The sequence below is a fragment of the Epinephelus fuscoguttatus genome, linkage group LG22, assembly GCF_011397635.1.
Source record: "Epinephelus fuscoguttatus linkage group LG22, E.fuscoguttatus.final_Chr_v1".
In the NCBI taxonomy this organism is placed as follows: domain Eukaryota; kingdom Metazoa; phylum Chordata; class Actinopteri; order Perciformes; family Serranidae; genus Epinephelus; species Epinephelus fuscoguttatus.
This window is the reverse complement of record NC_064773.1, coordinates 20,932,360-20,955,989: the sequence shown is the minus strand read 5'-3', so window position 1 is coordinate 20,955,989 and position 23,630 is coordinate 20,932,360. Positions and strand designations below refer to the sequence as shown.

Here is a 23,630-nt window from a genome sequence, read left to right as displayed (position 1 = left end):
GCTCCTTACCCTATCTCTAAGGCTGCACCCAGGCACCTGACGGAGGAAACTAGTTTTTTTGGTCACTACCCAGAGCTCATGACCATAGGTGAAGGTTGGGACGTAGATAGACCAGTAAATCAAAAGCTTTGCCTTCCGGCTCAGCTCTCTCTTCACCACGGCGGTCCAGCACAGCGCTCACATCACTACAGACGCTGCACCAAACCGGCGATCCATCTCGCGCTACACTCTACCCTCACTCCTGAACAAGACCCCGAGATACTTGAACTCCCTCGCTTGAGGCTTGAGGCTTTACACTCGGCTAAAGCAGTCGGGAACTACTGTATTCTGACACAAGTTATTAATGAACGCAATAAAGTTTTATTCAAAACAATTTATTCATCAATCAACTCAACTCAGGACAGTAAGAAATCAGCTTGTTGTTGTTGTGTTACAGTAGGAAATCACTATATTTAAAAATACATTTTATATACATTTAAGAACAGTTCATTGGTTTGTCACAAAATAATGCTGTTGATTTGATTTTTCATCCTTCACAATGCCTTTAGTGGAAATATCTGAATATTTTTCATTGTGGTTCTACTGTGTTGCCCGAAGTGCTAAAATAAAGAAAACACACAGCACAGTATTCTCAGCTGTTGAGCTGCCACTACAGTAAAAAACTACACAAACATACAGAAATACTTAACATTTCATTCATTATCTTTGTTAGTGGAAAACACTCTACATTCATGTGTCAGTTATTCTGACCATGCAGTGCTAAGACAGCAGGCAGATGAAGTTCTGTTATGATCTAGTGTAAGCTAGTTATTGTCCACTTATCCGTTATTTTAATATAACATCCTGCTCTTTAGCTGTGCCACAATCAAAATAACCTGATTATCTAACTAACACAAAGACCAGCTCTACCATAAACAAAATAAACATACAGTTTTAAAGCCATTTCATGGGCCCTTTAAGGGAAATGTAGGCATAGTTCATAATGGTTTGTTTTAAGCATTAAAAAAAAACAAAAACACACAGGCAGAACATTACAGGAACAGTGCATTGAGTGACTGCTGCCGTTACGGTCAACAGGTACAGCTTGAGTTTGGTGCTTTAAGATCCTCAGTCTCACCCAGAGTTCACAGCCTTTGTTGTCCTGGCATTGATGAAATCAGACTTCCTGTAGCCACACTGTTGACAAACAAAGAGTTGATCATAGACACTATATTTGTATTTCATGTGGTTTAGGTAAAAAGGTTTGTGTAAAATTTCACTCTGGTGCCCCCCAGTGGTAGCATGAAAAAAGACACTGACAACAACAGGCCCAATAAACAGATGCCTGATTAGTTTTCTTCATGAATAACCACATCAGTAGTGACTGTACACTGTGAACAAATAGAGTCATTCTTTAAGATGCTACTTGTCATAATGTAACCTGCACCAATTCTGTCACAATGCATCAATGTTCAGACTTACATGAAGCCCTCAAACCTTCTAATTAAGTAAAAGCACTTGTACCGCAATGTAGAAATACAAGTAAAGGTCCTACAGTCATAATTTTGCCTATGTAAAAGTACAAAGGTATCAGCATCAAAATATACTTACAGTACCTAAAGTAAAAGTATTGATCTTGCAGAATGGGCTCTTTCAGAATAATGTGTATTTTCTAATTTTAATATAAATGTTGATGCATTAATATGTACATTACTTCAATGTTGCAGCTAAAAGTGAGGCGTTTTTTAAAAAAAAAAAAAAATATATATATATATATATATATATATATATATATATATATATATATATACACACACTCCTGGGGTATCTCGTGAATCTCACCAAGGGATTAATAGAGTCTTACGCCCAGTTCAGACCAAAGATTTGTAACGAGAAGAGTTGAAACAGGCAACTACTTGCAATGTGCCATTCCGCAACTACCTAAAAACTTGCCAGTTCACACCAATGCAACTCGAGGAGATGGTGTATCATCTCTATGCAACAACTCTCTGTGCTTCTGTTCTGATTTCCAGCTTTTCAGGCTTATTTTGTGGCTGTATATAATTTTGTAGCTTCTTAAAATATAAATGAGGATAGTGATAGTGAGATACTGGCCACAGCTGCATTTGTAGTAGTGATGACATGGTGAAAAACAGAAACAAAACTCTGTGGGAACAGAGCACCTGCCGCAGCAAGCAAACACACCGTCTGCGATCATTGTGACTTGACCAGTGGACTTCACTACAAGCTTACTGGCTGTAGAAACAGGTGACGAGGTTTACGCTCTAAAACCAGCCACTGATTTGACCGGTGGAGTTGCAGGTGACACCATCAGCCGGCTTGAGTCGAGCTTATAAGGCCAGTTTACCCCACTGCAATTTTTCTTTACAACTTTCTAAAACAGTTCTGTCTCATCGTGAATCTGGTCTGAACTGGGCTTTATCTTTATCTCTAAAATACATCATAATTTATTTGTTGATTATATTAATACTACTTCAGTCAAAGTACTTAGTTACTTTTCACCTCTGTCAGTATTCAGTGTGCTAATGTTCCTGTTATTTTATGTGAGTTATTCTGTACAAAAATGACTGGCACCTCATTGCATGTCTCATGAAGCACGTTATAGACAGGAAGAAGCTTATTAAATTTTCCTTTGATTTCACCGGTACCATCTGTGCCATGACACGTGCAAAAACTGACACTGTTTATTAAAGCATCTAATGCAGGAATCATAAACAACACAAAGCAAAAAGATAAACATCTAAGAGACTGTAAGAATACATGCAGACAGGATGGAAACATGTTGATGGAACCCACCTTCTTGTAGGCCCCATGGAGATCTGTGTGTTTCCACATGGTGTGCAGCAGGACGCACGCTGCCTGACCCGCTCTGGTTGGTCCATAACTAGGAAATTAAAAGTTAATGATTCTCTGTTATCTGTATACTGCATATGTATGATATCAGTATGAAAAACACTACACATCAGAGATAAGAGGCTCTTTGCTTCTAGTGAATTATTAATGAACTAAGCTATGAGTGTCACTGTGTTCTTAATGAAGTGCTAATCATCAAACAGGAAGTGATTCAGTTTCACAGAGGAGCAGACTAACCCGTTGTCCTTGCTGCTGATGTTGATGATCTTCGGGAGGGCTCCATGGTTGACGATGGTCCTGACGTGCTGTTTGTCGCTCTGACTCAGGTTAGTGAGGATTTGACACAGAGAAGCCGTCACCTCTGTGGGCTGGTCGGTGCCGGTGTCGTTGTTGGGCAACAGCCATACCAACTCTGGCAACACCTGTTTCACTTCAGGAGGACGAAGCAAATAAAAGATGTATTGCGCAAAATTAAAAAGCACAGTTTGTGGTGCATTTGGAGGCAAAGTGGACTGAAATTCATAATTAAATGTATCTCAGGTTTGATGGGAAACAGTTACCGATGTCAGGGTGCAGTTCCTGATAGCGCGAAAGGTTTTTTATTAGCGATACGGCCGTCCTCTTCACATCACTCTCTCCCTCCTCTAACATCTTCTTGACGTGCTGAAGGCCATTTTCCCGTTGAACAATAGTGAAGGCGATGGCTTCACTCACCTGCAAGGCCACAGAACGTACATCAGGTATGTGAAATGTATGCTGTTGCTTTAAATTTGATTTACAGGTCATAATACATAATATCTGTGCAGTTTCTGATGCTGTTAAAGGTTCGTTTAATATCAGTATTTTCTGTAAACAAGTGTAAAACAGTGTATTATGATCATTTGCCTGCCTACCTGCCCATGCCTACGAAGGCAATGAAGTATATTATAGCGCATCGTATCGCATCATATTTTTTTTTCATTTATAATTCCATTTCTTCAGTTAAAGCTGTGAATCCATGTACATATTTTCAAAGATGCCCTTGAAATGCCTTTAAACTAAGTTACTAAATTGTGAAATCGGTATGAAACTGGAGGCTCCACTTTGCAATATTATCACAATACTCAAGTCACGATACAATATTATTGCGATATTAAATGTTTTCTAATATGGTGAGTATTGCGATAATATCTACTGCAATTTATTACCTTTTTTAACTGTAAATTATGTTCAGAAAAGAAAACTTTGTGACCGTCTGGTTATCTAATAAGATAAAGTTTTCAGTCTGTTCATCTCACTTCAGCCATTTTCATTGCAGCAAAATGTATGTATTGGACTGAAAAACCAATTGATTGTATTATTGTAGCCTAAAGTTTAATTTGTGTTTGTTATATTAATAATTTACATACAATTATTGTAATTAATATTAATTTACTGACAATTCTACATGGTGTAAGTACATTATGACAATGTTGCCATGCAAAATATTGCAATGCTATGCTGTACCCATGCTTTAGATTCTTTCATCTCATGAATTCCTCAATTATCTAGTGCTTAAATGATATGTCCAGTTATTAACTAATCAATTCACCCAAATTATCCCCCTCCTATCCTATCCTATACCCTATCCTCTTCACCTCATCTGACCCACAACTAAAACTTTTGAAGATCCAAATCTAAATAAGGTTGTGGTCAGAGTATCTATTTTGTTATTTTCCTCTTTACAGTAAGAATCCATGAAACTCTAAAATGAAATAGAGAGAGTAAATCTGTCCCGTCTTACTGCTCCGTTCCCAGCCGTGATGTTCTGCAGGGCTCCCATGGCGGCCTCCTGGGTGTAGTGACGCACACTGCGGGCCATCAGTGACAGATACATCCGGATAGTGATGGAGCTCCACAGCCACTCTATACCATGGGGGTTTGACTTCTCCTCCAGCAGGGGGCACTGTCGCTCCAAATGCTGAAAAGGACACATCTTATTAGCTGCAGTTTATTTCATGTCAGCAGGTTCACTGAGTTCACACTGACAACAAGAGGTTATTATGCAGCAGATTAACAGTGACGGACATACATCATTTCTTTTGTCTTGTTTCTCTTGCCTTTATTATGCAATTTACGTTTATCTTACCAGGGAAGACTGGCTGAACATCCGTGCCATTTTGCCGCATCATCATACTGTAAATTCTCATAATTATAAAGAATTCACGCTGCTCAGTGCAGATGCTGAGTAGCTGCAATGCAGATGATTGTTTAAGGGGTCTAAGAGCATGCAAAGACGTCCAAGGAGTTTTTCATTGCATCATAATCCTTCTACTTTCTCCTCCTGTAAAACATTCAAATATTTTCGGTGACTCTACCTGAACTCTGAGTTGTGTTTGTGACATATTTCACTCAGGAATGAAAATTACAAGACACTATGAGGTGGCATTATGGGAAGTGTAGGGTCATTTCAGTCTCTGCTGCTTCACTTCTTTTACGATCAGTCTCGAGTCCTAATACTTAATCTCTGGAGTATTTAAAGGTCCCATATAGTGCTCATTTTCAGGTTCACACTTGTATTCTGGGTTTCTACTAGAACATGTTTTCATGCTTTAACGTACAAAAAACACATTATTCTTCTCACACTGTCCTGCCTGAATGTACCTGTATCACCTTCTGTCTAAAATTCTCCGTTTTAGCGCCTGCCTCTTTAAGCCCGCCTCCCAAAAAAACCCAGTCTGCTCTGATTGATCAATAGGAAATACAAGGGGACCCATCTGGAATGATTATATTTCAAGTTTGAAAGTGTCTATATACGGTCTATATGCTTAGATAAAGGGGATTTTTTTACCCCAAAGTTACAGTAAACAAACATTGTGATTCGGTCAATGGTTGTGACATCATAACTTAACAAAAGTCTCATTTAAAGGCACAGTTTCTGAATACAGACTGTGTGCGTTTCTCCATAGATTGAGCATTTTGATGCTTAAACAGTATTTAAACAGCACCTATACCTCCTTTATATTTCAAAAGAGACTTTTTACAACATTGGACCTTGGAAAAAAACATAGGATTAGCCAGGAACAGATTTGGAGGACAAAGGCTTACAAAGGCTCGAGAGGAATACCTCGTCACCTCGGGGCGGTATGTGGGGCTAGCCAGTCGCTACTGGGCAGCGCAGGCTAGCTTTGGAGGTAGCAGCCGGTCTGCTCGGAGAAGAGGACTCAAACAAAAAGTCATATTGTCACATTGTAGCACCCATTGGTTTTGCTTCTTGCCTTTCTGGGGATGGCAGCTAACCAAACTGTTCACTCCAGCTGCTCTTAATTATGTGAATTTCTTTGTCACGTGTCTGACCTATGGGAACAGTTGTGCCAATGCATTTCTTTACACTCTTCAGACCCGGAACTGTCAAGACTTCTTGGCACAGAAAAGTCAGTCTGTGGGTTCACGCAGGGGTAAGTAACCCCAGGTCAGCTGTGACTACGCCACTCCAAGAGCTTTAGTTGATGAATCACTGTGCATAGGCTATGGAGCATGAAGGTGTTATTGACCTTCATCAGTGACACCACACACTTTGGTCCTGGGCTGTTTTTTATGGTTTCATGACCCCTTAAATCCAACTAAGGGAAACTTTAATGCTACAGCACACAGTGACATGACAGGGGACTCCTTTCATATTGTAATCATTTGGTATATTGTAAATATAAAAATATTGACTAGATCAGCTTTAATGAAGCATTGCAACACTAAGTTCATAACAGCAGGTCTTTGTGCTGCTGGCACAGACCCACCTGACAAAGCAGGAATGTAAAATGTATCATTTGCTTTGATGTTTCTCTCCCCATGCATCATATACGAGACAGAAAAATCTGATTGGCTTCTAAGAAGCTGTTTTCATGGGTGATTAAATCTGCAGCAATGCAGCAGTTTTCACAGAATTTTGCGCTCAAATATTACACCGCAGGAACATCTTTTGTATTGTCAGTGTGCATTATTGTCCGAAGGGATTACCTCTGTGATCTTGGCACTGCGATGAGCAAAGCAGCCGACAGCCTTTTGCTTGGGAGCCAAGTTTTGTCGAGATTCTCTGAGATCTGTGGCGTATTTCATGGGAAGCTCTGCTTCTATCTGATAAGACAGGTTGTGCAGGATGCAGACGCAGTTCTCTGTGGACTTCAGAGCAGATATATACATAAATATTAAATTAAATGCAGTACAGCAAATCGTTTACCCAAATAGATACAGCAGATTGAAACTCGGATGCGGGTACTGTGGGTAAACTGTAGTTTAGTAAGTTTTGCTTTAAAAGTGAGACACAAGTTTCAAACAACTAATTATGTTCAAATTTTGGGCTGTGACTTTTCCAATTCAGTGAGAAGCAACAGGATTTATGAGAATGACATGCAATACAGAGTGAGAAAAAGTATGGGCCCAATTTCACAACACAGATGTACATGCATGGAGGCCCAGGGCCCCTCCTAGCGTTTACCTGCAAAATGTTGCTAGAATTAACAGGTACCAACCAGGAAGAGACTCAAAAAGACCACAAGTGATGCAAAGGCACTACAAAGAGACAAAAAAAGCTACACAAAGACAAAAATGACCACAGAGACAAAAATGACAAAAAACAATTACCCCAAAGAAACACAAAATGATGACAAAAAGACATAAAATGACACAAAATGACTACAAAGAGACAAATGCTACCACTAGAGACACAAAATTACCTCAAGGAGACACAAAATTACCTCAAAGAGATAGATACTATCACTAGAGACACAGAATGACTACAAAAAGACAAAAACAACCAAAGGAGACACAAATAACCTCAAAGAGACACAAAATCACTACAAAGAGACAAAACTACCAAAAGAGACACAAAATGACCTCAAAGACACAAAAACGACCCAAAAGAGGCACAAAATGACCTCAAAGAGACACAAAATAAATATAAAAGACACAAAAACTTTCAAGAGACACAACAAGGGAATACAGGGGGCAAAACCATCACAAAGTCTGTGTGTCTTGCTTCGGGGTAGGAGAAGTGGTGGGGCATTTAGCACAAGGGTGCCCAGGGGCTGATTACGTCATATTCCGCCCATATGTACATGTATGCAACAATACATGTAGATATATGTAGGAATTCCTCCTACTACATACTTCCTGCATACATAGCACATTACACTGTAGCTCAAACCGCTCAGCAGTTTGTTGTGAAACAGACTGTATAGATAAATGTTTTCTCTGGGATGTTTATCACTTTCATTTCACCTTGTCATCTGTCTTGTAGTCAGCTATGGCACCCCGGATGTAGTAGACCAGAGAGTCAATAAAATTCTCACACTCCCTCATTGCTTTCCTGCCATCTGGACCAGCGGAGCTCAGGTTTCTGTACAAAAACAATCAAGGTAATGTGACATTTATGTGCATGTTTCAATCAGATACCATATCAGAGAATTCAGCAACGTTAATTACATTGAATTGTGTGCAAAATAAAAAAGGAAGTCCCCTTTTGACAACCACATCATTGTGAAAACTCAATGGATGCACTGTTTTGGATCTTTCCAAAGCCAGTGGCAATCATGACAAATTATTTTACAGACAAACAAAAACATTTTTTATGTAATCCAACTTCCCCGAGGAAAACAATACAACAATGAACATTTGAAACTCCACACAACAGGTTCTTTGTGCTGTGATGAAACATAAATCGGGGAGGAACTCGTCATTTTTCTCATCCACAGGGAGCTCAAAAGCTTTGAGAACATGATGAGGAGAACTTGATAACATTGGGCCAGCGAGGACTGAGTGATTTCAGTTCAGCAGAGCGGAGAGAAGAGAGCTCCATGAATAATTCAGTCTTTCACTCATTTGGCCTGGCTACGGTTGCTAGGGGAGCAGTGCGTCTGATATCTCCTGCTTTGTAAACAGAGAGAGAGAGATGATGTATGTCTTAACAACTAAACTGACAATATGTTACACAATCTTAGACCACAACAGATAAATTGCGGTTTAACACATGCTAGTAGAGAAATTGTTTAAAAGATGGTGATTAATTATCTATTTTGGTGACTGGGCTTAATGAGAAAGCATTCCTCATTTAGGCTTTATTTGATGGCATAATTAGTAGCCGCTGAACTGATAAATTGTGGCTAATGAGGAAAAAATTGCCTATATAACAAGCAACGTACAGGTATGACAAGGTCCGTCGTCAGGAGAGGTGAAACACACGGGGGCAACACTAATCCATCTGACATGGGTCAGGTGTGGAAGGAGAAATGGAAGGAGAAAAGAGGCAACAACCAAATGCTAGCACCAGATATGGCGGGCAAAGCTGCAGGTGACAAGTGAGGCAGACTAATTTTTGTAAGAATACCTGCTGTGATGGACTTTGTTTTAAAGACACAGTGTAGACACAGGTATCATATTAAACTAGAGGACCTAAGGCATCCATTGGTACCCACCATGCTAAGCTATCTTGAAGGTATCAGGAAGGGGGCCAAATAACGTTCCAAAGTTACACTAAATTTTGGTGAGGGGAAACAGAATTATTGCCATTTTTGAAAATGGTGCATTTAAATATTTCTGCATACTGGGGTACCTTAACAGTCTTGCCCCCTGACGGGTGTGGATGAAAGGCCCACTTTTAAAAATGTTGTCCCCCTGCCCATATTTCCTAACAGCTGGCCAGGGTGTGATGAGCGCAAAGATTTTATCTCTCATGGCAACAGATGTATTAATGACCATCTTTAATATACGAGAAGACCTAGCTTGTTGTTTTCAGCCATGCTAGCTACATGCATCATAATTACTTTTCTTCTTGCACCACCAGCAGGTTCACATTTGTGGATTTGCCAGTAGAAACTAATAGAAATTTTAATTTGTTTAAATTTTATGACCAAATACCTGCAAAACTAATGCCATTCTCATGCCTCAGCTGTACTCAGTTGCTACTTGCTAGCAAGCTAACGTGCTAATCTAAGACGGTGAACATAAACATTATACCTGCAAACATCAGAATGTTAGCTTCATAACTGGGAGCATGTTAGCATGCTAATCTGAGCATTTAGCTCAGGTAAAACCACTAACATGGCTGTAGACTAGTGATATTTAACTCAAAGATGTACTACACAGGATTTTCCTGAAAAACAATGTATAGACTTGAACAGATGTAATTCTTCTCAGTCATCACTTATGACCCACTAGAAGTGTGTGGCAGTGTATTGTTCTGCAAAGACTCTGCCCTCTGCCTGGATTTGCAGTACAGGTCAAAGTACACATCAAATAAAATTTTCCTAAAGATGGTTTCTGTCATATTAGGCAGCTCTTATTATGCTGATGTGATTATTTTTGTGAGTGAGTGGAGACGCGTCATCCATACAGTTTATGGTGTTTAGAAACCCCAATGGACAATCATTGCATAGTGTACCTTTAACGCCTTGTTTCCACTTACGTATGTGTACAGAGACAAGTCAGCCGGAATTCCATTCATTCCTATGGGAATATCCATGATACCCAATGTGCCTGCAAAACTTCCCCCCTTTGTAATATTTGGGCCCGGAATTTACCTCAAGTACGTAAAAAAAACTGAACCTTTGTGGTTGATCTGGAGAGATAGTATGACAGTGTGCTAACTTAGCTAACAGGCTGCTAACTGGCTAACCGACTATTTCCTTCAATTCAGTTGCCTGTGTTGATTGTCAAGTGAGTTTGTCTGATTAAAAAGAACTTGTTTCTCTAGTTTCAACACATTGTGAATCTGAGTTGTTATTCTGCTAAATATGGCTATATATTATATGCAGTCACATCGTCATTATGACTCGGGTAGTTCTTAGTCCTTTTAATGAAATATTTCACATAACATGCAGGCCAACAGCTACATTTATTTGTTGCCATGCTATACTAGTCCTGTTTTTGATCTGGTAATGTTCGAAAAGCATATTCCAACTGCTGGATGCCGAAAAATGGACAAAATTAGCCTCTCCCCCATGGCTACAGTTAGTTTCTATCTATCCATCCAGAAAGAAATGCCTTGCATTGGACAATAGAGGCATCATCGGTATATTTACAGATCTACGGACAACAGTCACCTAAGTGGAACTGAGGTGTAACTGTCATTTTCAGTTTGTCTTCTTCTTTAAACTCCTTTAACTGGGATTTCACCAACAGGATTCACAAGAAATCAAACAGAGTCATAGTTCTTTGCACGGAAACCTGCCAGCATTTCCTGCTTCTTATTACAGCCTGGATTCAGATGAAAGATGATAACTGTTAACACCAAGTTGAGACACTGTTTACACATAACTCAGCTTGGCAGACACCAATGCTGTATATTACCGTAGCTCTGCCATCTGTTAACTCTTGCCCTTTGTGATACCATAAAACTAAAATGCCTCAGTGACCAAACACGGGTTCTACTGGGCTTCTTTTTCACTGCTGATAGATTAGATTGTAATATTTTGACTTTCTCCATCAGTTTCGGCATGTTTTTGAAGAAATCATGAGTTGTGTATTCAGTTTGGTGTGAGCTGAACATCTGTCTGCTGGTGCTGGTGTCTGTTTACTTTAATCTATTAATCTACAAAGCTACAAAAGCTCACTGAGTATCTAGTTTCAAAGTGAACAGAGGAGCCTACCGCAGGCAGCCTGTAGCATTGTGGAAAGAGTCAGCATCAGCGAGGAGCTCATCTTTTGGGTTCTCCCCTTCAGAGATGCCAGAACTGGGTACCAGGACTGACTGGGTGAGGACAAACAAGGCCTCTTTGGAGAGACGCTCCTTCAGAAGGTCATGAGAGGAGAGATTCCACAAAAGACCTGAGAGTGAGATGGAAATATATGTTATTATAGGCACAGATATTTATCTCAAAATGTTAGCTAAACTGACCATATGTATATATATCCCACAGTAAGCTCTTAAACGCCTTAAAGCCAGAATTTGTCATTTTAATTCAAAGCTAAGTAAAAAAAACTGACCAGTAAGGTGCCGTCTTGTCTCAACATCTCGGCTGCTCTTCAGTGCATGCAAAATAGTGGCCAGGCCATCATTTTCCTTCACCTCCATCTTGTTTTCACTGTTCTGGTAAACGACATTACGTAGAGCCCCGGCGGCAGCACGCTGCACCTCCTCATTGTCATTGTCCAAGAGCTGCAGGAGCTTTGCAATCCCACGGAGATAGTACACCTGGAAACAACAGTGGATTACTGATTAACAGATTCACTGGAACACAGATGGAGAATCTACATAAGGCATGACATTCAGAAAGTTTTAAAGGATAATCATTTACCACGGCCATGTTATGTATCAAAGACAGTTATCAACAACATAAAACATCACTTCCATAGCCAAATTAGATATGTTATTTTATTGTTACTGCTAAACCATAAAACTGGACCACTATTAAAGAAGTTTTTCACCGCTATAAAAGATGGTCTGTTAATTAATCTAGGCTGTCTATGTGGTGAAAGATACAAATACTTTTGAAATGGGTCCATACTGTATCATAGGCAACTTGACTTGCTTGCGTTTCTTGAAGACATTTCACCTCTCATCCAAGAGGCTTCTTCAGTTTTAATGGATTGGTGCAGAGTTGTGGGCTTTATACTCACACTATACACTATACTGTGGGTGTGAACCCTTACAGAGTCGTCAAGGTCACATGTGAGTTGTTGGTCCACCCAGCTATCATGTGTGTCGTTAGGGTTAGATGGATCCAGGTGGTCCATGCTACCTTAACGACTCTGAAACTCAGAGCTCACATGTGACCTCAACAACTCTGTAAGTGTTCACATCCACACTGAGTATAAAGCCTGCAAATCCGCACCAATCCATTAGAACTGAAGACGCCTCTTGGATGAGAGGTAAAACGTCTTCAAGAAACTCAAGAAAGTCCAGTTGCCTACGATACAGCACTTAAGATTACCATAACCTGGATGACTGAGAAACTTCACCAACATGACCAGAGAAAACAGATAAAAAGGGGAGTGATATTTGCTTTTGATCAAGAGGTAGAAAACCTACAACAACAAGAAGGCACCGCACTGCACCATAAATACTCCTGCTGGTGGGTGACGTAGTGCAAGCTTGGCTGTTTTCCACAGGAAACAATATGGCGGCCGGCTGGTAACAATGGATCTCTTATTGCAGTTAAACAGTAAGCTAAAATGTGTGTCTGAAAACATTTGAGGTGAGAAATAGGCAACGCAGTGACACAATGCTTCATAATTTATCAGCACTGCCTAATTTTACCGTCTGATCTTTATTTTTCAAGCTTCCGTTTTCATAATACAGTAAACTGTATGGTGCCCACAAACTCTCTTATTACAGCCAAACAGTGCACTAAAATATGTTTCTAAAAATATCTGAGGCAAGAATGGGGCAATACAGTGACAGAGTCTTGTTTCATATTTAATCACCACTGCCTACTTTTACAGTTTAATCTGAGATTGATCTGTGTTTGAGAGAGGAATAAAAAGGTGGCTCTCTCGATCCGCTTCTATACTTCTTGTGTCCCTGGTGGTGGGCATACAAAAATGCGGAAGAACAATCTGTAGTTTGGCAAAAGACCTAGAGCCATAATAAAATTGGCGGAGCTGCTAGATGAGCAGGGAGAACTAGGGCGAAGTTTACCACGGTCCATTTACACATACTACCCACATTGTTATGATACAAAGCTGGCTGAAAACTCGCAAAGTATCTCTTCAATAGTAGGATTTCATCAGAACTTAACTTAGCTTAGTTTTGTTGAAATATGGCATTAAGACCTAATACAGACCGTATCTGGAGGGATGAGGTGTGGTAATCAACTGCAGTAATACGGTGCTGCAGTAAGCTTCACATTATTAAAGGCTTTAATTATAAAATTGTGTGGTTCTGAATTTCCACCACATCTTGTCTCATTGTCTTATCTGTTGGGGTAATAGTCATGAGCTGACAACAGAGCTCAAACTAAGTGAGAAATTGGAACATTAAAACTGTACAAACGGAGGCACGGGGGCGAAATAATGCAAATACTACCCTCCCCAAAACTGCACACTCAAATCTGAAAAAAACATTTTGAATTTTCCTCTCTCTCATGTGGTAAGTAAAGTGGGTTTTTTTTGTTACATATTTACAAATTTGATTCCATAATATTTAACTGCAAACAGATTCTGACTTGAATCAATGAAATGGTCCCATACAAACATATGATTAAACATACCATCTTCTTCGCATCGGCACTCTTGAAACATTGATTCTGTATGTGGCTGGCTGCACAGATCAGCATATCCTCGTTATCCTGGGTCAACAGGTTCACAGCCCTCTCTATTGTCATCTCTGGAGGCTTGTTCTCTGACTTCCTGTGTGAGAGGACAGCCATGAATTAAAAACTGCTTCATTCCCAAAAGTCTCAAAAAACACTTAATGGCTTGAATCACACACCAGGACAATTCAAGAATATATTAAATTATTAAATGAACACAAACAAACACAGAGCTCTTACAGTGTCATGACGTTCTGTGTGTTTATATGCTGGATAGGTGATTCCACTTCCATCTGCTTCCCCATGTCCACCTCCACACTCGTGACCGAGGGTGGGTATGAGTTCAGTCTGTGGAGCCCCTGACCCTCCCTCCTGACCTGAGCCAACCAGGACAAGCCGTCATCAGGCTGGACAGCACCAAGTATCATCTCACCACTTTGTCTCTGCACAGTGTGTCTCTCCTTTTTGACAATACTTTGGTTACGTCCCCATCCAGAGCCATACTCAACGCTTTGCTGAAATGCTGCATTTGCAAACACAGGCGGTGGTGGTGGCGCTGCTGTCTGTCTGAGTGACTTCTGGCGTATGTTCCCGTATGCAGATGTGGATGCAAGCGGCCGCGTGCCACAGGGTGCCTCTGAGAAGGCGTAGCGACGAAATGAATCAGCGGCAAATGAGTGGTCCAGCAGAGTGCCCACCCTGTGAGACTGACTGGGTCCTGGATGGGTGTACGTGCTGTAACGGAGGCTACTGGGATTGAAGCGACTGCGATGAAACTCTGGGCTCGGTGGTGGACTCACTTCCACCCTCCTGGATGGTCTCCGCAAATGGTTGCTTGATAGAGAGCGGTCAGTGAGGCCCAGTCCATTCATCTGGGCAGAAAAACACAATCCACACTTAAATACATTGTGACCTGTTTATTCTGGTACTGTCCCTTTAAATAGCCCAAAATACACAGTATTGTATAAAATGTATTTAAGTCTATGGAGCCCCATTTGGTCTTGTATTTATAACTTAACACCAACATACAGAGCAAACTCCATAACTCAGGGATACTGGTATGATTTAAATGACACAGTTTGAGGAGCAAAGAACTCCCTTACACCGTCCTCTACATTTACAATTAAAGGAGATACAATAGGAACAACATTTTAGTGCAGAGACCTTCGTTAGGATATTATTGAAGACAATGGGAGACACCATCTTAAATAGGTGTGATGACCCACTTTGACCAATCAGGTCACACTAAAGGCTGATGTCATTTATTGAATCAAGCATTATGTCTACCTGTAAATTACACAATTGTAATGCTATGAGCTTAAACTGAGCATAGCACAAATACATGTGTATTATATAAGATTATAATGTCATTTCCCATTCTTGTAAATTGCCATGGCCAATTTGTGTCTTTTTTTCTATACGGAGACCTGAAACTGACAAAACGCAGTAAAAGATTACCGGACAAATCAAAATCTGAGTACATCAAAAATAATAATATTTCTAGTTAGGTCCAGTGTGTTTCCTGCTGTAGAGAGAGTGAATAACAGATAGCTACTTAACAGAGACAGCAAAGTAGCTCAACCACATGGCCAAACACAAGTCTGACGTTGAATATATTAAACTTTGTGGACCTTTAACTAATGACTTCAGACCAATCTGGACCTGGTGGCTGGACCAGTTGGGAACCACTGGTTTAAAAGACTTCCTAAAATAAATCAAAGAAAGAAAGAAAGAGGAAAGAAAGGGGCATCTATTGGCAGATATGGAATACAATATTCATAACTATGCTGTCATTAGTTAATAATTACCTGTAATTAAGAATTGTTGCGTGTTACCTTAAGAATGAGTTGTTTATATGTGCATAGGGAGTGGGTTCTCGTCTACGGAGATCGCCATGTTCCACCATCATGTTTCTACAGCAGTATAGAACGGACAAACTAAATACTGGCTATAGACAGGGCTTTAGCCACATGGCGCCACTGTAAGGGGGCTAAAGAGCTGCAAGTGGCTCCGAAGGTGAAGGCTGCCTACCCCTGCCCTACATGCTTGGCACACGAGATAAGTTACACTTCTGCAACCTCACCGCTAGATGGCACTAATTCCTACACACTGGACCTTTAAAAATGTACAATTGAGTTTAAAAAGAAATATGATGTTGTCAGTTTCAGGGCTCCTAATACCTTGAGCTAACCCCATTAAAAGGTCAGAAAATATCTATAATGTCAAGGTTACATCTAAGAACACAGTGATTAATTTGATAGGCCCAGAGGCTGTGTATATGAAGCAGCAGCAGACCATTTGACTACATTCAAATTATGGCATACAGTACGTCCATGCAGTTCTTTTATAATGGACAGGCGCAAAACTCAAAGAGAGAACATGCAAAGTGTCAAACTGACTGCACTGGTGATGCATTAAGAAGCTGACAAACATGTGTGCGTGTTGGGCATGCACGAGTAAAGAGAGTGAGGTAAAAGAGTCCCTTACCGTCATGTTTGGGAAAAGTCCATCTGTAGCATCAAAGCTCTTTGCGGTGTTTCTCTGTAAATGGACACTACCTGAAACAAGTTGGGAAGGTTTTGTTTGAGTGTCCTGTTTCACACTGTAATTACCTAAAGGCATGGCAACACTCACACGTCCTCAGATCAGGAGGATGACTCCTACCTTGGCTGCCTGAGCTACAAAAGTATTAACAATGACAGTGCTGGGAGCGTTTGTAAACTGATGCAAACCAAATGTCGTGTTCATTTGCATTACGAGGGACTGATAAGAGGGAGGCAGAGGGAGAAGCAGTGAGATCAAACAGGTACTTTAAATCCTGTCTATGTTTGTTAGCTATGTTTATCATTCATTGAGTTAAAACTGACACAAATACTTAGTATGTATAACCCATTATTTCTGGACATGATCCTCCCAGTGTGCAGAGGATACCACACAACAAAAGAACCACAGTGAGTCATTTAGAATAAATGCAACATACTGTTATGTATGAGCTAAAATGATTATACCATTCATTGACTGGTTCATCGACAGAAAATGAATCGGCACCTACTTAGGCCCCTTAGTATTTGCTGGTCCCTGGTGCTGCAATGTGAGGATTTGCTACTGCTCTTGGTCAAATACAAAAGACAGAATCACCGTGACATTGTGCTCAAACAACAATCACTTCCAAGTAGAAAACTTGCTATTGATATGAACTGAGATATACAATTTCCCCACTTTACCTTACATACTAACCAATGGAGGCATCTGTAGACCAGTACTCCCATGTTTTGCAAAGTAAAATTACTGGTTTTGTGAACAGAGTCTGGTAGCTGTGACATAACGGCTTCAGTTCCCTGTCCGAAAGGGCTCTGACAGCAAGGTACAGCGGTGAAAATATCCTACACAGTGTACACTTAAACTGGTATGGATTCTTTTAGGTGTCTGAAAACTAACCGGTTGAGACAGTGTTTGCTCTGCATTGTTTTGTTTTATGTAGTTGACGCTGGGGGCCTGGAAGTTAATGTAAACTGGTCTATAGTAAATCAAATATTTTATTTTTGACTTTTGGTTAAAGACATCAACTTTGGTTTTCTGTCAAACGATTAATCAAGAATAAGCGTTGGACTTCACCCTCGACAGAATCATTTCTGACATGTAAGCCAACATGGTCAATCATCTGGTGTAAATGCATATCATGTTTTTTTGCCTCTGTTTTTAAGTCTCATCATCGTCATTTTCTACTTGTTTTTTGTATTTATTTATTATTTATTAAATTTTATTTATTTCTTTTGAGTGTTATTTATTTTAAATATTTTACTGTTAACTGTTGTAATGTCTAGCATTTCACTTGTTACCTTTTTTCTGTGCTGTCTTACCTCTGCTCTACGAAGCACTTTGGGCTGCATGACTGCATGAAAGGTGCTATGTAAATAAAGTTTGATTTCATCAAACAAAATCAGTGCTGTCCTGATTTTGTTTTTTCTTGGTTGATGACTAGCTGGATTTTTCATCTTTACTTAGGCTTTCCATGGAACAGAACCCCATGGAAAGCAGGCCAGTGGTAGAAATATTAAATTCAAGCTCTGTCAGATGTCTCGTCCATCTCCCTTTAGGCGTATGATGAAACTGCAGGAACCTGTTGGACAAGCAAACTATTATGTGGCATACATTCCACTCACAAAAAAATACCTGTATCGTCCAATTGATAGTAGACCTTCAGTACACAGAACATATTTCCTGGATAGAGAAGGTCCTTTATAGGGTTTGGTTGTCAGTAGCAGTGGGAATGATGACCCTTTGAGAGGGTCACAAGATGACTAAGAATATGACTCTGCTACTTAAACTCACTTTGAACATACAGGATAGATTCACCTCTTCAGCAGTTAAACAGAAACCATCAAGTGAAGCAATCTGAGGTTTATAGAGGCTGAACTGCTCACAACTCATAAACACATCCAACCAGTGACAATGAGTCACAAGCACACTTTCATTATTGGACGTCACCAACCAATAAATGTCAGGAACTATTGTTTTATAGTACGGCTTCATTGACTCATACACTGCTCCCAAAACTACAGGTGAAAATGAGATATGATATAAGGTCATTTTTCTTTGTTGTATTTATGAATAGAGGGGAGGCAGGCACGTGAATGCACCTCAGCAGCCACACTACACCTGTGTAACACACACCTGAGAGCCTCCTGTGTGCTGTTCACCCATTCATTCATTCATACATTAACCATAATCACAGTGGGACGACTTCAAACTGCACTTTACCATTTGACATAGCTCTCTTTGCCTTCCGTGCCAGTGTGAGCTGAACCTGCTGCTGAACACGCACACTCCGGTCGTTGGAAGTCACCCACGTCGAGGACCTGGGAGTCGGCTCGGCAGGCAGAGCCAGACTGGTGTCCTCCAGCATGAACGAGTCCTGCGCAGGCAGCGCGGATTTAAAGAACATCTCCTGCATTGTGGATAAATCCTAATCCGCCAAGAGTCCGGACTGCTTCATTTAACTCGACATGTACCGCTCCTGGATTAGTGTTGAGACCTGCTTTGTTGTCCCTGTGATCACTTTAGGTGGGAGCGACCTGACGTGCTGACAGTGAGGGGGCGGGGCTACATGCGACGCACCTGAGGTGTCGGGTGTCGCTGCTGCCTGGTATCGGTTCACTCAGGTTAACATTACTTATCACTACTACAATCAGTGTGGAATGTAACTAAGTACATTTACTCAACTACTGTGCCCAATTCTATTTGGCTATAATACTGTTAGCCTATATTTTAGTAATTCTTCAACCATGGTCCATTTTGTTTGAACAATTTTATAAAATCTCACACCTTTACAGAGAAATATATTGATAGCGTATTTTTTGCAGCCTAGTATAACACTGGTATTGCCATTTCCATCATCTTTCTATCACAATAAACCAAGTGATGGAAACACCTGTTGTGGAAATGACATTTTGTCACCCTCTTTTTGTTTTGTTTTTTAAATCTTGCTATTGTCTGTTTTAGCATTAGCTTGAAAAGTAGCCTGAACAAAATAGGCTACACAATATAAAATCTTGTTTTTCTTATTATTTGTACATTCAAAGGAAATACACACTGTTTGGAAATGACAGCCATTATATGTATTCTGTATTATAATGGTAATACAACAATTGACCTGGATTTTTTCTTATTTCAGTTCCCAGTATGGAGCCAGCTGTCCACCAGTCATACACTCTCCTGTCACATGACTGTTGCTATGGTTTCCGCAAAAACACACACACCCTAAATCAACATATTCTACAGTGTGGTGGAAATGACATGTAACCACAAGAAACAGGGGTTCTTTTCATGAATAAACACAATAGATTACATTTCAGTAAAACAGGTATTTATGTGTCTTTTGTATTTGTATTTGAAGTTATTATTCAATTTGTTATTATTTGTTATTTATAGATCCCAATATGACAAATTACAATTTGCCTCAGAGGGCTTTACCACATACGACATCCCTCTGTCCTTTGGACCCTCACAGCGGATAAGGAAAAACTCCTGCAAAAAAACTTTAATGGATTAATATTACTTTTAAAACCAAGCAGGGTTGAATGTCCTATGTATATTTTCTATATATATAAAATGGTGGTGGTGGTGTGTCTTCCTCAAGCCTGAGTCCTCTGCCAGAGGCCTGGGAGTTTGAGGATTCTGCCAAGTATCTTAGCTGTTCCTAGGACTGCACTCTTCTGGACAGAGACCTCAGATGTTGTACCTGGAATCTGCTGGAGCCAGTCTCCCAGTTTGGGGGTCACAGCCACAAGTGCTCCAGTTACCACTGGCACCACTGTTGTCTTTACTCCCCACAAGTTTTCTAGCTCTACTTTCAGCCCTTGGTATTTTTCGAGCTTCTCGAGTTCTGTCTTCCTGATGTTGCTGTCGCTCAAGATTGCAACATCTATCATCACTGCCCACGATGTCCGCTTGGTTGGCCATCATCAGTTTGTCAGTCTGGATCTGGAAGTCCAGACAATATCTATATACATAAGAAATGTGGTTTTGTGCTTCTTATTTCTGACAGAGACACAAAATTATGATAGCTAATGTTAGCTTGACGTAAAAATAGGTAACGCTAGCTAACCTAAGTTAGCTAGGTGATGCTAAGTAACTCTGATGTCAGTAGGTTAAATACAAGGCCCAAGGCTACAGTGCAGACAACAGTGAGTTAGCTTAGCACAAAGAACCAAGGGAAACCAAGGGGCAACCTTCAGGACTGAAAAATAAAGCCAAAATCTAAGTGCCAAAAACTGCAGTTCTTCGAACAGCCACTTGAGGGTGGCTACAAAAGTGAGTCAATCCTCACAGAGCTGCATGTTAAAATGACTAACTTTACAGCAGAAATAAACATGTTTACAGCCTGGTACAAAAAGGTTTTGGTCTTTTTAGCTAATTTTACCCATCAAGACAACTGTAGGGGGGTTGACATTTTATATAACTCACCCATTTACATTTTATTAAGGCTTAAAGTTACACATAATTAAGGGCAAGCTGCTTTGAGTTACAGGCTGTCTGCCGTTAGAGTCCTCAGCTTCTCAGCCAGATCCATCCCTCGTTCCTCCACAGCTTCAGCCTCTTGTTCAAGCATGGTCACTTGTGGACCTCTGGCTCCAAAAAAACAAAAGAAGATGTTGACAGCCTTAATGCCAAACTTGAGGCTTCAAAACGGGAATTCACCAACCATTGGGTGACATCAGCCTTGTCCAGTGTTTATACAGTCTACGAGTGAAACATTAGCAAGGCTCCGTTAAACTGTGATAAAATCTGCCTAACGGCATCTCTAAAGCTCCACAATTAACATAATCATCATCACCCTGGATCACGGCACCGCCCTCTTTGGCCTGACTTGTAAGAGGAAACTGCAGGCAGACATAAAAGGCAGGTCCCACCAGGTGTGTGTTTCCAGGGAAAGGAGCCAGTTGCTGTCTGTACACAGGCTGTGAAGTGTTATTAGATCTACTTTTATTGCCATGAATTTTCCCAACAATTACTTCCCGGCATTGATAACAGTCTGCTTTTATTTGGCTGAAGGCCTCCACATTTGCACTTTGTGTTGTTGGCACTGTGCTGAGAGCAAAGACTAACTTTTATTCTATCCTGTTCAACTGAGTACAGTTTTTAATATGTCATAAAATCATTATCTTTCCTAAGGAACAATATGTCGTGGAAGTCACCATTCATGCTTCCACTGTTCCCTCTTTGACTACAAGAGATTCCTGACGTCCAGAGAGCATGTGAGGAGCTTCACTTTGGTCAGCTATACTTCATCCTGCATGGGCCTGTCTGCGCCGGGAGCTGTGGTGTCAGGAAGGAATGTTTAATTATGTTACTTCAAAACAAAACAGGATTACTGGGTGAGGGTTCACTGTCAGTGTGTCAGTGGTACCTGTGGATAAAGTGCAGGTTTGGCTTGTGAGCATCTACCATTTAAAAGAACAGTGTATAAGATTTAGAGGGATTTAGTGGCATTTAGCGGTGAGAACTACAGATTGCAACAAGATGAAGCTGCTCCCGGTTAGGATTCCTCCAGGGTTCATTGTTCAGGAGGTTTTTGCTGAGAGCCTCTTTAGCACAAACAGACCAGGTGATTAAAACTACTATACAGACTGAATAAAGCAATTTCACGGTACAAATCAGTGTTGTCAAATCTATGCTGGTTAGCTTGTTGCAGACAGGCCACTAGCCCAACACCTGCCTTTTCCTTCCAACTCACACTGCTGACGCTGAGGTGGAGCAAAAACATTGGGTGCAGCCAGCAATACTAGTTTTAGTGAAGTAGTCATTAGACCAGGCAGTGCTAATAAAACTTTAGCAAACCAACAGTCCGCTGTTGTTCTTGGTGTTTCTAGCATATGCTCATAAAGTAGATTAATAGATGATGTCATTGTTTCCCAAATGCTTCGTTTTACACGTCCACACAGGTAAACAGTGACCAGAGTCAGTGTGCTGCTCCTGTGCTTCTTTCAAAATTCCTTTGTGCTTCCTAAGAGCTAAGCTAGTTTTCCAAATTGAATTTAGTAAGATTACACTAAATTCCCAGTAACATTAAACAAAAACCTTATCAGCTACTACAGGGGTAGCGAGTTAACTTGCTGTGTAGGTTGGCTATACTACAAAGTAAGCTCCCCAGTAGTCTTAAATATTAGTGAGTTAGCTTGCTAACTAGGAAGGCTATGCTAATGGAATAAGCTTGCTAATAGGCTAGAATATTAGCGAGTTAGCTTGCTAACTAGGAAGGCTATGCTAATGGAATAAGCTTGCTAATAGGCTAGAATATTAGCGAGTTAGCTTGCTAACTAGGAAGGCTATGCTAACAAGTGAGTTTGCCAATAGACTAGAATATTGTTAGACTAAGGATAATATCATTTTTCAGTTGCAAATGTTAATCATAGGTATTTGCAACTGAAAAATGACCTTTAATAGGCTACAAAAAGGAGGGAAAATTCCCTCCTTTTGTAGCCTATTAAAGGTCTTTGCATTATCCTTACTCTTAAAGTTAGTGAACAATATTTTAGCCTACTGGCAAGCTTACTCATAACATAGCCTATCTAGTTAGCAAGCTAACTTTAACACTCTAAGCTATTAGAGTGACTTACTTGGTAGTATAGCTAACCTACTTAGCAAGCTAACTTGCTAACCCCGCAGTAGCTTATACGGTTTTTGTTTAATATTACGAAGGATTTTGTTCAGCTTTACTAATGTAATTGTTAAAAATTAAACTAGAAGCACAGGAGCAGCACACTGATGATGTCAGAGGGCTCGGATTGGTTGATTGCAATGTTGATCCAGGAATGCCATGTGGGATGTTGATCCAGGAGCATAATCATATTGTACTGTTGTCAAGCTAGTTTTCTGTCTGCCAGGTAGCTGTCCGTTAGTTATTCACTTTACAGCAGGAAACAGCACTTCAAAATAAAAGCTTTTAGCTGAAAATTTACTTTAATTCAAAGGAAAGTGTGTATTTTAAATTGCAGTCCATTCAGAATGGCCCTGTGACCCACTTTTAGACTGTGACCAACCAGTTGGGAACCACTGCTCTAAAGAAAACATACT

At 40.3% G+C, this 23,630-nt stretch overlaps 2 protein-coding genes across 2 annotated transcripts in view; both read right to left on the bottom strand.

The window, feature by feature from the left end:
• Positions 1–23,630, bottom strand: part of LOC125883151 (FYVE, RhoGEF and PH domain-containing protein 4-like) — a 252,056-nt gene that overhangs the window by 194,617 nt on the left and 33,809 nt on the right. The window lies entirely within an intron of this gene.
• On the bottom strand, positions 390–19,150 carry pkp2 (plakophilin 2). The gene is made up of 13 exons (XM_049567354.1): positions 18,816–19,150; positions 16,542–16,612; positions 14,295–14,926; positions 14,013–14,151; positions 11,788–11,995; positions 11,451–11,628; positions 8,086–8,203; positions 6,826–6,987; positions 4,616–4,792; positions 3,414–3,567; positions 3,091–3,283; positions 2,797–2,884; positions 390–1,176 (listed from the first exon to the last, which is right to left on the bottom strand). The coding sequence occupies exons 1-13, from the start codon at positions 19,006–19,008 to the stop codon at positions 1,114–1,116; spliced, it is 2,376 nt and encodes a 791-aa protein (XP_049423311.1). The 5' UTR covers positions 19,009–19,150; the 3' UTR covers positions 390–1,113.